Source organism: Bos javanicus, chromosome 24 (genome assembly GCF_032452875.1).
Source record: "Bos javanicus breed banteng chromosome 24, ARS-OSU_banteng_1.0, whole genome shotgun sequence".
Taxonomy (NCBI): domain Eukaryota; kingdom Metazoa; phylum Chordata; class Mammalia; order Artiodactyla; family Bovidae; genus Bos; species Bos javanicus.
In genome coordinates, this window is record NC_083891.1 from 57,600,937 (window position 1) to 57,616,556 (window position 15,620).

General features: G+C 50.3%; 1 protein-coding gene across 5 annotated transcripts in view; it reads right to left on the minus strand.

The window, feature by feature from the left end:
* Positions 1-15,620, minus strand: part of ALPK2 (alpha kinase 2) — a 132,703-nt gene that overhangs the window by 26,889 nt on the left and 90,194 nt on the right. For 3 of the 5 annotated variants that reach the window (XM_061400328.1, XM_061400329.1, XM_061400330.1), the window contains exons 5-9: positions 11,477-14,816; positions 5,226-5,373; positions 4,015-4,142; positions 3,883-3,918; positions 891-1,165 (exon numbers count right to left, since the gene is read on the minus strand). In XM_061400328.1, the coding sequence (XP_061256312.1) occupies positions 891-1,165; positions 3,883-3,918; positions 4,015-4,142; positions 5,226-5,373; positions 11,477-14,816 (3,927 nt within the window). Of the gene's footprint in view, positions 1-890; positions 1,166-3,882; positions 3,919-4,014; positions 4,143-5,225; positions 5,374-11,476; positions 14,817-15,620 lie in introns of those variants that run through there. The other 2 variants (XR_009733360.1, XM_061400331.1) reach the window with 2 other exon arrangements.

Below are 15,620 nucleotides of genomic sequence, written 5' to 3' on the forward strand. Positions count from 1 at the left end.
ACCATCGCCACGTCTGAGACAACCGCGGATGGATGATGTTTGAGAGCACCCAAGAGATCTGAGTCTGGCCTATTCATTTTATGGGTTAAAAAATTTAAGGGCCCCTGGTTTGTGAAAGAGCTATACCCAGCTCTCTTGAAAGCTCGGCCAGCCCTGGCATTGAGTGAAATTCATGGACAGGGCGGGGATGATGTGGGGGAGAAGCCTGTGTTCCTCCCCCTACCCCTCTCCCTTCTTGCCTCAAGGGTACTACCACCCAGCAACACAGGAAGGAGCTTAGACTTGGCTCCATCTTCCTCCATAGCTTATGGGCGGATACTGAACATGACTCAGGAAGGCAGGAACCAGGACAAACGCTGACCCTTTGGACTGTACCCCAGTCCCCTTCCTCTTCCCTAAAACCAATCAGAAGCCTCCAGAAATTACCCTTGACTTTGGTTGTCCTTTCCTGGAGAAGGAAATGGCAAACCCCACTCCAGTATTCTTGCCTGGAGAATTCCATGGACAGAGGAGGCTGGCGGGCTGCAGTCCATGGGGTCACTTTAGGTGTCCTTTGGGAATCCTGGCATCCCATATCATTCTGTGTCCAGGTAGATTCAAGGCCCCGGGGATCTGACGGGGCTTCCTAGGAAGCCTTCCTGGAAGTGATCCCAGCCCAGGTAGAAACTGGCGAGGCACCTCCAGACACAGGCAAGTCCCACCTGGCTGCACGAGGCCAAGAATTCGTGGCGACAAGACCAAGGTTTGATTTCTAGCATTTGGCCTTGGTCTAGTAACCACGGAGAAAGACACGCTTCTGCGACGCTCACATCAAATTGAGTCGGACTTTGACCTCGGGTTACCTGGGTCGGCTCCCACCTCGAGCGGCACCCTCAGGGCGGCGGACCCACCTGCGCGGCGAGTCTGTAGTTCCTCTGGATGAGCTCCTCGTTGTTTCTGGTCCCGTAGGCGACGGCGTTGTGCACCTTGAGCACGCAGGCGTGGCCGGGCTTGAAGACCGGCGTCAGGCCGCGCAGCACCTTGCTGCGGAAGGCTCTCCGGTGGACGCCTTCCCCGAAGTGCAGCTCCTCCGTGGCGATCTGGCCATGCAGGCGGCCCCCGAAGTAGCTGTCACGGAGGAAGTCCTCTCGGAAGATGAGCTGGCTGAATTCAATCTCTTCATATACTAGAACACAACACAGCTTCCGTTGCACGGAAGCACCCCCAGCCCTGCTCATTGGCTGAGGAGCATCCCCATACAGGCACAGCGAAGGGCAAGGCTGACCCACAGACGCAGGGAGCTGGAGCCCTGCTGGACTCCCAGCAGAGGCAGCGCTTGACAGGGAGGTGGGGGAGGTGGTCACTGAGGATATAGAGCAAGGCAAGGCCCCCAGGGGACTGGAGGACAGTGGGGCAAAGCTGGCGAGGCCAGAAAAAGGACTGTAGACAGGCCTAGAAAGTGTGAACAGGATCAGGCCAGGTGATTAAAGGCAAGTGGAAAAGATGAGCGAAATGTGGAAGAGGGAACAAGAATTGACAAGATCTGCTAGCTCAGCGCTTCCCAGTTTTCTTTTTTCATTATTGCCTCCTTGCAAGGATTCTTTTCAGCCTTCCCACCCCCCTAATTGCTCCACGTAAGACGTGACTGCCACAGAGGTGCTGTGTATCTGGTTATGTACTATATGTATGTCTGTGCTTTGTGAACAAAAATAAGTTTTTTGCCTCCCCAAGACCCAATTTTGTCTGCTTGTGGGTGTTACTGCCTCTTAAGAATGCCTGTGGTAGATTAAAGAAGTAGGCAGGTACAACCCAAAACAAGAAAAGAGTTCCCTCTGAAGAGAAACTGAAACACAGTAGAATCATCTTGGATCTCTCTGTAAAAAGTTTTCTAGCAGCTGTATCGTTCAGAGATGGCAATGGCACCCCACTCCAGTACTCTTGCCTGGAGAATCCCATGGACGGAGGAGCCTGGAAGGGTGCAGTCCATGGGGTCACTAAGAGTTGGACATGACTGAGCAACTTCATTTTCATGCATTGGAGGAGGAAATGGCAACCCACTCCAGTGTTCTTGCCTGGAGAATCCCAGGGACAGGGGAGCCTGGTGGGCTGCCATCTATGGGGTCGCACAGAGTCGGACACGACTGAAGCGACTTAGCAGCAGCAGCAGCGTACAAGGGTGGGGATGGGCAACTTCCCCTAAGAAAAAATACACGACAAGCACGAACTCCACCATCCTCAATAATCCTGTCCGTGACTTCCAGGAATGTCTACTTAGCCTGGAGAAACTATAAGAAAAATGCATCTTAGAACTTCTCTCTGAAGCCCTGTGTACCGTCATTAAGTCGTTCTAGCTCTGAGTCATTCCTTTTGGGCGCTCCCACCAGCTTGGTTTTATTAGATTTTTAGTTAGAGATCAACTTGTGAAATTATATGTGCCTCTTCTGGAGATTTAAATAAGGTGTCTAGGGGCGATTCCTCCAGGTGAAGTCACTTGACGCTTCTTCTTTTTTTTTTTTTTCACTTGACGCTTCTTTATCAGAAGGTACACAGGAAGCAGAGGAAGGTACAGCCTCCCCAGCCATAGAAATCAGACCCCTGGGTCACATGGAGAAGGTGACGTCTTCAGGGTCCAGGCTCCCACCCAATGGTGGCAGTCACAGCACTACGGTTGCAGAGACCAGTACCTCACCCCCACTAGGATCTCATTCCTGACTGGTAAAATCCTTGAGAAATGAGTCTCTGCAAACCTAAATTAACGAGGTCGGAGCAAGAATCTGCGATGGGGAATGCCCACTGGTGCTAAGCAGCTTACGAGACAGAACCCCTTCTTCTGATTTTTTCTGATAGGAGAAAAGGATATTCTTTTGCATATTTAGACTTCAGGGGGATGGAGACAGATGTAGGGAGAGGATTATAAACTTATACAAGCATATGACACACAGGTATGCAGTGTTTGAATGGTTTGTGAGGAGACTGCATTTAAGTCTGTTTTGGATAAGTCACAACATTTAATAGACCATTTAAGTCGAGATCCCAGCCCCTTGTCTTTAATTACTAGATGTTACTGCATCTTGATGTCTGTACTAGCTTGTTTTCAAAGATCTCAGGATTTTAGTTTGCTTAGGGGAAGAAAAAAATCAGCATACATAGTACAAACGGGCAGTGTAACCTTGGCCGCGGTGAGTGCCTGCATCATGGAGATTAGCACACTGCAGATCAGGGCCTCCACACCCCCAAGGCGGGTTGTGAGAAACTGGCCAGCAGATGACCTACTGCAGTGAGTACCTGTCCCCAAGAGGAGACGCAAGGCCGCGTGGACTCGGCGAGCGGCCCCGGGCAGCCTGTGTGTCAGGGGCAGCCGTTAGCTCGCTGCTGCAGCAGCGGTGCATTAATGCCGTAAGAAAGCGCAGAAGTCCACCTCTCACTTCTACTAAGATGCAAATGAATGGACTTATTCTCCCAGACATCTGACTCTCTGAGAATCTGCTCAGCGAGTGCAACTGCTAGTCTGATAGTAAAGAAAAAACAAGCAGAACCAAAATACACTGTGAAAGTGCCAGAGGCTGAAAAATCCCATGGAGGTGGCTGGATGCACAGCCGGTGCTTCACAGAGAAAGTTAAACCCCAACCCACCCCCACCCCCACCACATGGTCCCAAGGACGGCACCACTACAGTCTGATCTTAACTCACGCTGGGCACTTGTAGCCTAACCCATTCGTTGTAGGCCCTGCGATTAGGTTGAAACAGCTTATGAGTTTCCCTGGTTTCCCAGGCAATTCCTGAGCCCTCTCCTGCTTCGTCAGGAGAGCTGATGGACACTTGCTTCTGCCTTCGTCTCTAGAAGCTGTCTCATGGTTTAGGGTGCACCCACTTCCGCTGACACTGGGCTCAGATTCGCTTACCTTTAACATCTGGGTGACTTGAGAGCTGTTTGAGAACTGGAAGACAGAAGAGAAAGCCTTCAGCACCAATGAGCATCCCAGAGCTGACAGGGGCTAGTGGCTTTCACTGGAAATGGCAAAGCTGAGGTTTACCTTCGGCGGTGAGGTTAAACTCAGCGGTCACTCTCCCGTAACTGTTCTTGATGCAGCAGTAATAGAGGCCCTGGTCCTTCTGACTGGCTTGAAGGATGGCCAAGCTCACCATGGAGTTGTCTCCTGCTCTGCAGTGGGGGACACGGACATGGACAAGCATCATTGCTCTGAAGTTGCACTTTTAGGCAAAGCAGCTTTATTTCAATCATAGCCCAGTCGGATGTTTTCTGGAGTGATGTTATAGAGACAAAACTAGAGTTCGAGTCTTCCATAGCTGCGTCTGGAGCAGTTTACAAAGACGTGTTCCAAGCAGACACTTAATTATACAGAAAACTGATTTGCCTCACTTTTTATGGAAAAGGAAATGGCAACCCACTCCAGTATTCTTGCCTGGAGAATTCCATGGACAGAGGAGCCTGGCAGGCTACAGTCCATGGGGTTGCAAAGAGTAGGACACAACTGAGCTTTCACTTTCAGCTGACTTGTGACAAGACTAGGGGCTTAAGAACACTTGGGGAGCTGAACTGGGATCTCTTTTGGCAGAAGCTTGTGAGGATTAAGTTAGACTGGCTTCCATCGAACCAGGGGATCTGTTTCCAGAAGGAGCCACACCTCCTCAGGGGCGACAGATGAAGCCTTATTCACCAGCTCACTTGAGCGAGCGTTTACTGCTAGAGAGGGGCTAATTTAGGGCGGGTCACTCTACCCGGGGGATTCTCGGCAACGATGCGCTCGCTCATCTCCCCCTCATCTCCTCTAGTAAACCTGGGGCCCCAGATAGAAACTGGTATCCCCATCCTAGAGATGGCGGCTCTCCACCCTTGGGAGATGCCACTTTTCCATAACCTCAGATTGGTTTTTTCTTTTGATTTACCTTCTTAGCTTCGTCTGAGCTTTTTGCCAGGTTAATGGGAATTTATGAGGACAGCGAGTTGCACTGGGAGGGCAGGAGAGCTCTTTAATCTTGGGACCACGGAACCTCAGAAGATGATTGACAGGCGTCCCCGCTTTTGGAGGATGAAAGGGGCTCGTGGCTGCAGCAGGTGAGCGCCTTCTGCTCTCCTCCCTGTCCAGGTACCTCTCACTCCTCTTGGACACTGTGGGTGTGGGGTTTCTGCTTCGACCTTCCTTTATTTCCTGTGACTTACTCCTTTCCTTTAGAACCACATTGTGAAATAAACTGTGAAAAGTAGCCGGGGCGGATAACACACCTTCTCTGCACTTGGGCTATTGATGTTGAATCTTTTATCCACGAGACGGTAGAATCTTCATGAATCTCTGCAAACTGGCAGCTCAACTTTACATTTCCAGAGTGGTCAGGGGACATCTCAGCTTGGATCTTTTTCAGTAATACTGGAGCTGGAAAGGAGAAAACTTGTAGGTCGGTGTTCTTATGAGAAGTGCAGAAGAGCTTTTAGACGTTCCTGTTTTATCAAATTCTCTCAAAGCCAAGAGACAGATCATTATTATCCTCCATTAACTGATGAGGAAACCTAGTGTTTGGAGGGAGATGTCGCTTTCCTAAACAGATAGGAAATGAACAAGTCAGTCTAATCGAAAACTCCCTTTTCAGCCCTCCCAATCCCGTGGAGAGAAGAGCCTGATGGGTTACAGTCCATGGGGTCGCAAAGAGTCAGACAGGACTTAGTGACTAACACACACACACCTTGGCATGCTCGGCAGACACAGAGAATTTGCTTTGAGTGTGTTAAGGAGCAATAAGCACGCTTTTCAATTATGAAAAGGTCTTGATGTAGTTAATCCCACCTGTCAGGCAATGTGGAATGGCTGCCTATTAAACACCGCCCTCTGAAATACATCTACTTTAATGTGAAACAGAAAGTGACTCTCCCATGATCATTAGGATTTTGTTTCCTAATTTTGATGTGTGCCACCTTTTAAACAGTGTTGCTTCTAGTTTGGGAGAAATCATGTAAATCCTAGAAATAATGATTAAGGAAGAAATTAAGACTCCATTTTGAAAATTTCTTCTCTGCTCTTAGAAATCAAAGAAGATGAAGCAACTGTAGAGTCTGTTTACCACTAAAGGAATGCTAAAAGACCCTTGGCTTTATTTGAAGATTCCTCAACCTCTTAATTTGTCAAGTTTCTGGTTTTGTAAATTTATTAAAGACAGCTAGTATGATTTGGATATGAACTCTTAAAAAAAAGTCCCACTTTTCGCTACCTAAAATTCCTTGAGCTCTGCAACGCACAAGGTGAAAAAGAACTTGAGATTGAAAAAAAAAAAAGCATGGGAAGGGCGGCTGTCGACACCTAGTGTACAGAACCTGACCAGACAAAGATGCTGCGAGGTGACAGCCAGGTGAACGTCGAGCTGCGGACTGGGGAGCAGAATGAAACCTGGACCAGCCACGCAGCATGGCCCAACGCCAGGCGCAAAAGGCATCTCAGAAAAAGTTATTTGCTGGGGTCTTCCCTGAGGGTCCAGTGGTTAGGAATCAAGCCTACCAATGCAGGAGACACGGGTCTGATCCCTGGTCTGGGAGGACCCCACGTGCTGAAGGGGCAACTGGGCCCTTGAGCCACAGTTAGTGTGTCATGTACCACAATGAAAAGATCCCCGCGAGACACATGCAGCCTTCCCCATGGTGCCACTAAGACCCAGCACAGCCAGATAAGTATTTGAAAAAACCCCGGTAAGTTATTTGTTGAATATTCATCCATCTTGCTCTTTGATCACAGTTGTCTTTGCTGAAGATATCCTAATGGATTTCAGTGATGTCCGCTATCAATTAGCAGAACTGTCTGCCTGAATCAAATAGCAGCAATACAGAAACAAGTGCCCGGGGTTAGGTGACATTCAGGGCTCTTTGAACATCACCTTTTAAAATCATGGATGATCGGGTATGTCTAAAGGTAGATTATCTAATTCATTTAAGACAGACTTGATATTCTATTTTTTGCTAAAACTGTTTTTAGTAGTGAACTTATAATCCTTAATGTATTTTTTATAAGTTATAACAGGAGTAGGAATGTTAATGGGCTTTCCTGATAGCTCAGCAGTAAAGAATCCGCCTGCCAATGCAGGAGACACAGGTTTAATCCCTGGATGGGGAAGATCCCCTGGAGAAGGAAATGACAACCCACTCCAGTATTCTTGCCTGGGAAATCCCAAGGACAGAGGATCCTGGTGGGTTACAGACCATGGGATCACAGAATCAGACACACGACTTAGCCACGACAATGTATATTAAATATCCATCCCTCTCAGGAAATCGTGATCTTGAAAAAAACCAAATCAGGGAGGAGAGCTTGGCACAGCGGGTGAGTGTGTAATTACTCAGGGTAGCCACTGGGTGGCAGCATAGACCAGAGGAGGATGGCTAACACCCAGTGGTCAGAACAACACGGCAGGTACTGAGGTTACCGGACAGGTGGGGGGTGGTCTATCACACGCCAAGTTCCACAATTACACAGCTGCGGTTGTGTTATATAATCCACAGCCAAAAGTCATCAACACTGAGGCTGTTTGCTCTGTTGCCTCAGATTCCACTGCTGTGAAATCGTCAGTGTGCCTCCCCTGTCTTGGCAACAGACTTGGCTTGGCTATATAATGTGTTTTTTAAAGCTTATTTTTCTTCCCAGAAGTAATATGGGATGCTCAGGTAAAGAGTTCTTCAATTAGAGAGTATCTCCGGGCACTAACGATATTACGGGAGAAAGATGAGATACACCGAGTCCTACAGATGACAAAACCCATCTCGCTTCATCTGGCCCAAGCTGGCCACCGTGTAGGTGCCCTGACCCCCGCTGTCAAGATCTTGGTCCAGGGTCTTGACCACGCCCATCGCCCACCTGGGACACATTTCCTCCAGGACCCTTCACGGAGGATTTCCTGACACCTAAGTGTTCCTAAGTCTGCCAGCCCTGCCCACAGCCGGCTGTGGGTTCTGAAGACCGAAACCAGGGTGGGGGGTTCAGGGCAAGGCATAACATGGCCAGCTGAGCTGAATGAGGGCCACGGGGCTTTGGGAGAGGGCCCCCTTTTGTGTGGGAGGGATGGGGAAAAAAAAAAAAAAAAACAGATGAAGGAGCTGAACCGAGGCCCAGGAGTGAAGCTGGGTTTATCTTGTGTGTATATTCTGGCCAAGTGTTGAAGGCAAAGGATTGAGAAGTCCCCTGGTGACTAAAGCTTTGGCTGCACTAAGCTTTGAGTATCAAGGTTTCCTCGGTTTGTCCTCTTTCAGTCATCCAAGTCATCCCTCACACTCAACACTGCCTCTTCGCCCCAAGGCTGTGCTTCCCGGGGCTGCAGCCCTTCGCCCTGGGGAGGCCGAGCAGCTCGAGATCAAACCCTCCGACAGCACCTGGTCAGTCCTCTGTCCCGCGGAGACAGACAATTCCAAACAAGTCGGCCACCCCCGCCGCCTCTGGGCTGAAACCACTTGATTCTTTAAAGCACAGTTCTACTCCTTGAATGTTTTGAAACCTATCACTAGAATGCGGTTGGATGCCTCTTGGGGAAGTTGTTTCATGTGTGATCCTTTTCTGCAGCCGAGGCTGCGGGCCCCTCTGACGCAGACGGGGAGTGAGGTCTCTGCTAAGAGGAGCCTCGCAGCGCTGTGCCCCAGTCCAGGGCCAGCGTGTTACCTGGCCACCATCTCTTCTGACTTTTACCAGGTTTTGTGGGAAAGAGCTCGGAAAGCGGTGGCTGGGATCTTGGGTTATGGGATGGAGTCTGGCATTGATGCGATTCCCCCAAGCAAAGCAGAGCTGACTGCAGTTACCAGGACTCTGAGCCCCCGGGGGTCTGAAACCTGGAACAGAGACCCTGGGGACTTCAGACTCAAAGGGCAGGGTGAGATGGAAAGAAGTTTTATACTTAAATTTGAAAGAAAACCCACGCCACTTTTAATGCAAAAAAATGGTTACAAGGAGACTCCCAGATTGTACCTAAATGTTTTTCTGTAAATCCTGTTTAGCACGTGGTCTAATTATACCAGTTAGCTACACTGGTTGATGTTTTGAATTTTTAATCTTTTATTTGAAGTAACATCATAACGGGCAGAAAGTACACAGCCACTCACTATGCACTAAAGATGTCTTCTCACAGGGCCGTGACAGATTCCACCCAAGCTACCTGTCCCGGAGCGCAGAGCCTCCCGGCCACGGACACCCCAGCCGTCTTCTCCACCTTTTGGCCTGCCCTGCCTTTGGAAGCGAGCACAGTGAAGAGCCGCAAGTGCAAGATACAGAATGTACGCTGCCCCAGAGCCTTTCCATCTCCTAAAATTGGCATCTTCAATCTCCTTTCCATACAAAACTTATTCCTCCCTCTCACCAAAACTCCAGCGTTTGGCTTCTCTGGTGGCTCAGTGGTAAAGATTATCCGCCTGCCAATGCAGGAGACACGGGTTCAATCCCTGGTCCAGGAAGATGCCACAGAGCAGCTAAGCCCGTGGGTCACAGCTACTGACGGCTGCACTCCTCAGCAAGAGAAGCCGCTGCACCGAGAAGCCTGAGAGCCCGACTAGAGAAGAGTTCTCGCAACAGAGACCTCGCACAGCCAAAAATAGATGAAAAAAAACTAAAACGCGTGTTGTCGCCTGTAACTGGGCTCATATGTAACCGTTCTATTAAAGTCAGAGACGTGGACTTGGACAGCCAGCGTCCCTCTCCTCCTCTAAACCTAACGCCAGCCTTCTGCCGTTCAACGGCTCCTGATGCTGACGGGCCACACGAGGGCTGAACACCTCTCTCACTGTGTCTGCAACACCTTCTTCTGTGGGAGTAAGTCAGTCTAGCAAACACCTCCCCTCCCATCTCAGCAATCTTCAGCTCCCATTCAGACCTCCTTCTAGATACACTGTGCTCTGAGCAAACTTGGTTTCCCAAACTTTGGAGTCTGGTTTTCCCCCTAGAAAGCGTTTTTAAACTTTCCCGCACCACGGAATTCCCATTCACCTCTTTGAGGGCCTCCAGTGTTAAAAGCACCACCGAGCTCCTTGGTGGCTCAGTGGTAAAGAAAGCTCCTGCCAACGCAGGAGACGCAAGAGATTTGGGTTCTATCCTTGGGTCAGCAAGATCCTCTCGTGTAGGAAATGGCAACCCACTCCATTATTCTTGTCTGGAGATTCCTATGGACAGAGGAGCCTGGCGGGCTGCAGTCCACGGGGTTGCAAAAGAGACAGACCCAACTTATTGACTAAACCACCACCAAAACCATGACGTACCCAAAGGAACACGCCCATGTTGGTAAGAGTGGGACTGAAAGTTCAGTCCTCTTATATGACATGATAAAGCCTCTTAGTACAAATCATTTGTTAACAACAAAGGAACAAGGCATTACAAAATTCACTGCCTCAAAGACATCCAAAGGCTATGTTAGAGACGGCATGAGCTTAATGTCAGTTACTAAAGTCCCCAAATTTCACGGCACTCCAACAGAAAACAACCACCTCGGGATCCCTGATGGCTGATACTGTGGTCCTTTCCTGGCCTCAGCACTGAGCCCTGACACAACTGCACACTTAGAAAAAGTTCGTTCTGGACCTTTTTAACAGAACAACTAGCTCCTCCTCCAGTCTTCCTGTTTTAGTAAACAGCAACCCCGCAACTCAACAGTAGCTCAGGCTAACACCACGGAGTCATCCTTACCTTCTCTTTCTCTCACAGCCTCCATCCAATCTGTTAGCGGATCCTGTGGTTCCTACCTACAAAACATCTACAGAATGTCATCACTAGTCACTGCTATGCATTGCTACCATCTTGATCCAAGTCATCTCTCACCTGGGCTACTGCAGTCTAATGCTTATTTCTTTACTGTTTTTTGAAGGATAATTAAACAGGAAGCATCTTCACTGCGTGCTCCCTCAGTTAAGCCTACCTACAGGCAGCCTGGATCAGGGGGACTCGCAGTAGATCCCCTGGGAGCTCAGTAGAAATCCACTTTCTCCTGAACCAGAAACTCTAGGTCGGGCCCAGCTATCAGTCTTAATGGGCTTCCCAGGTAGCTCAGCTGGTAAAGAATCCACCTGCAATGCAGGAGACCTCCTGCATCGGGAAGTTTCCCTGGAGAAGGGATAGGCTACCCACTCCAGTATTCATGGGCTTCCCTGGTGGCTCAGATGGTAAAGAATCTGCCTTCAATGTGCGAGATCTGGGTTTAATCCTTGGGTTGGAAAGACCTCCTGGAGGAGGGCATGGCAACCCACTCCAGTATTTTCTTGCCTGGAGAATCCCCATGGTCAGAGGAGCCTGGAGAGCTACAGTCCATGGGGTCCCAAAGAGTTGAACATCTCTCTAGACGAGCCCCCTAGGGGAGCCCAAGGTCACTCACGTTTGAGACCCACCAGCCTACACGTCAGACCACTTGGTCCCAGCATCCAGTGCCTGCCCAGCGGACATGCACCCTAACTACAAGGGCGCAGGAGGACACGCAAGCTTGCCATCAAGGTCCACAAACACAAACTACGATAGGAAGCAACACAGCCCTCACCTCTCCCTTCGCTTTGGCAAGGTGGCCTCTGGGGCTCTCCTTTCTCATCTGTGCGTGAGACCGACGTTTCAGGCTTAGGACTCTCAAAGACCGAGTGCCTTCTCACCTTCTCCTTCTCTTCCAATCTCAGCCTCAGGGCGGCCACCCTGGACAGAATTTTCTTCTTTACCCCCTCAGCTAAGTGTCCACTTCCCGGGGTTTTTTGCTTCTCCTTGACCTCCGGTGACTTCATCGCTGCTGGCGGGGGTGGATGGCTGGCTTGGGCCGCCACGGGGCCAACCTTCTCCTCCTCCCCCGACTTTTTCCCATGGCCCAGGGTGGAGCCCTGCTGGTAGGGATCCAGCAGCATGTTAGGAGCTTTCGCTGACGCATGTACTCCGGAAACAGATGCCAGGGGCCCCGCCGGGGAGCCAGATGTGCCTGTGGGTTTGGTTTCCCCAGCGGGGGGCTCCTCTATCTCACGTTCCTCAATTCTGTGGCTTCTTGAAAAGTCTGCAATGCCTCTTCTTTCAGGAGAGGATGTAAAAGGCCCCCGGGTGAGACCCCTGGAAGAGGGCGCTTGCTTCCACTCACTCTTCATAGCTCGCCTTTCCTCTGAGTCAGAAAAGGCATGCTCGTGGTTTCTGGGCTCCACGGAGTCCTCCTCACAAAGGTCATCACTCCGAGCTGTGAAGCTGTGAGTAGTGACTCCAACAGATGGGGGGTTCACCCTGGCAAGACCGCCAGAGAGAGCGAGGGCGGGGGACGCTAATGCTGCTCCGTTGCTTTTACTGCGTCCAGGCCCCCCTGAGCGCCTCTCCCTGTCTTCCTGTACTTGGCTTCTGATGCGTGCCCCTGGCATCGCCTCCCCACCCTGCACAGGGCCTGGGACTGGCAAAATGGCAGAACGCATGTCCCCCTTTGCTCTCTCACGGCGACTTTGTCCTGCCTCCCATCCCACACAGTCCCCTTGGTTTTGGTTGGTGCCGTTTTCACTTGGAGGGGTTTCCCCACTTTGCTGGGCACACGGAACTTGCAAGATGGCAGGTTGGACTTCCAGCCTCTGGTCCAAGTGTCCACCCTTTGGTTTATTCTCCACTGTGATGGCCCCCAGTGTGGACTCAGAAGGCTCTGGTGTTTCCACCCTGGCCCAGCCCACACTCATTTCATCAGTGGGGTCCACAGAGGACTCCAAGATGTTAGGGCAGGACAGGAGCTGCTTAAAGAAGGCGGGGCGATCCCTCTTGAGTCGGTTTTCATCTCGATTTTGGCTCACACGGTTAGCATTTTCCTTCCTTCCAGTTCTGAAAGCCTCTGGGAGCAAGCCTGTGACACAGACTTTCTTTCCCTCTACAGGGTCCACAGATGACTCCAGGAATCTGCGTTGGCTCAAATACTGGGAGGAAAGACAACTCCAACTTGCACAGCCAGCTCGTTCTTCCCTTTTATGGATTTTTCGGTTATTAGCAATTGCTGAGCTATACTCTACCTGAGGACTGCAGGCTGATGCTGTCTTAGAGGGGCCCGGTTTAGGCACGGCAGCACCCGCCTTTAGAACATCAGGAATTGCCCGGATCCTGTCAGGAATGAGACCAGCGGCCATCCCCTTGAACCCAGAATCTGTCAGCTGTCCCAGTGGCCAGGTTTCTGAAACAGAAGCCTCTAGAGTTATGATCTTCAGCTTTTTACCCGCTTCCCAACATCCCGGACTTCTCTCTTTAGACTTGTCCAGAAGGACATTAGAGAGAAGGGGAGCTTGGCTCAGAGGCTGACTGTCATCTTTCATTGGAGATTCAGCCACCACAGACACACGAGTGCCCGAGCTCTGCCCTCTCCTCTCTGTGGAGCTGGCTGACGAGCACTCCAAGGGCACCAAGTTTGTTTCCACTTGTCCGACAGATGTCGTGGGCAAAGTTCCTTGGAAATTATCATCAGAAGAACCCTGCTGGACCCTCTCTGCCGTTTCACTTCCTTTTTCTTGGAAATTCTCTTCAAGGGTCCTCGTGTCTGCTGTGTGCCCAGTCTGGCTCTTCTTTCTAGACAGGTTATTAATCTGAGGAGGGGAACTGCCACCAAAACCCTCTCCCTCTGGGAGTTGAGGAACTCGGACATGGATCCTGGGTCCACTGGGAGCCATGGGTCCTAGCTCTCTTGAAGATTCAATTGTGGAACCATTAAAAACATGAGCCAACTGTACACTGGAAGGAAGTCGAGAAGCATTTCCATCTGGTGCCCGAGGTGAACTCTCCTCAGGGCTACCTGCATGGCTGTCCCCAGCAACTGAAACAGCGAGGTATTTGGATGGGTGGCCTTTCGGGGCAACGGAAAGAGCAGATGTGTTGCTATTCGCCCCAGTCACCTCAGAACACTCAACGTTAGCAATTAGTGTTGTGGGCTTCTCCCGAGGAAACTTCGTTACTGGACTATGACCTGCCGGTATGTCTGCCGAGTCCGGGGCACCAGGGCTGGAGTTCTTGTCACTGCCCTCTATGGCCCAAACGGAAGAGCTGCTCTCTGGAGATGGAGGCCATCTTTCCTCAAGGACCCCTGAGTGGCTGGGGCTCAGCCTCTCCTGGCCAGCCTTTACTATGGAGGCCGACGTGGAGGCGGAACCCTCTATGTTGGCTAGATCCTCCCCGGTGGCACCTTTACTGGCTTTTTGTGAGATGTTCCAGGTGAAAGTGCTGATGAAAAGAGGGGAGTCGGGAGAGGTTCTCTCGCCACTGCTCCCGCACGTAGTCTGGGGAGGCTCAGGACCTCGTGTCTGAGAGAGAACATCCAGAGTCTTGTCATCGGGAGGACATAAATCAGGTGGTTTGCTTTGACCTGCCAGCTCTAAGTCCAGGGAGCACATTTCTTGAGGCAAATGTTTACCAACTGGGGCTCCAACCGGAGAGCCCACAATATCACATGCTTCCTGGTCACCTGCTTCAAGACGCTCCGGGCCACACGCAGCTACTCCGTCCCCTGGCCCAGCAGCGCACATGGTTTCCAGGGCGGGGACAGTATGTGCAAATTCAGGGGACGCAGAGGCAGCCCGGGGCTGGGGGGGAGGCCCCAACAGCTCACAGGGGGACGTGGCTTCACTGCTGGCTTCTGGGATGCTCAGCACACGCCCCAGGTCTCTTCCAGAACGTCTGAGCGTGTTGTCACCTTGGTTTTCTTCATGCCGTGCCCCTTGGGTACAACCGTCTACCTCCGGGTGTTTGGCCAATGATGCACTTTCTTTGTCGATCCCTCCTAAGTTGGGGAGGGACTCTGTTGTGGTCCCAGGAAAAGTAGGCTCCTCCCCAGTAGGCTCCGAGAAAGCCGGCATGTGGCTGAGAGAGATTTGCTCCCTGACTGTTTCCTGAATTTGTACCTAGAAGATGAAAAATGGTATTAATAGAACTGTTCCTGGGAGACCCACAATAGGCCTAACTGCAATCCCAAGAGTGTTAATCCTCGATGACTCTAGTTAACAATGAGAGTAGAAGGAATAATTGAGATCTAAACAATAATTCCCGAACTCTCTAGTCGTGAGATGTCTTGAAGAAATGCAACTCTATGTTGCAAGAGATCCTCAAATTTCCCATTATAAGTAAAAGGCCACCTGACAACTGATTTTTTTTCCTTCTCAGGAAAAAATATGGAATTTATGTTAAATTATTTGCTAAACTTTTGATTAAGTCACAAGAGTTCATGTGAATCTTTCCAGAAACTTCACATGATCATAAGTAAAACATGCAGTGCCTGTAAAGTAGCAAAAAGGAATTTTTAGATTTTTTAATTGAAGGATAATTACTTTATTGTGTTAGTTTCTACATCAACATGAACCAGCTCTAGGTCTACACATGCCTCCTGCCACAAAGAGCAGTCTTTGTCCCCTGAGGCCAGCTTGCTGGTTGATTACTGAGAAGGTGTGCCCTTGAACCCACCTCTAATGAGGCAGTGGCGTTATGACTGGTCTTCGGCACTGCCCATCATTCCTGCCCCAGGTAGGTTAAAAAGTCTTAAAATACTGCTTGCTGCCAGCAGTGATTCATCTTTCCTTACATTAAGGCTACCTTAAGTTAAATTTTCATTTACCTCAGATTTTATTGGTGTAGAAGTGCTAACTGAACGAGAAATTCTGTATAGCTTCCCATGCTGTGAACTCCATGGATGCTAGAGCCATTCGTCGAGT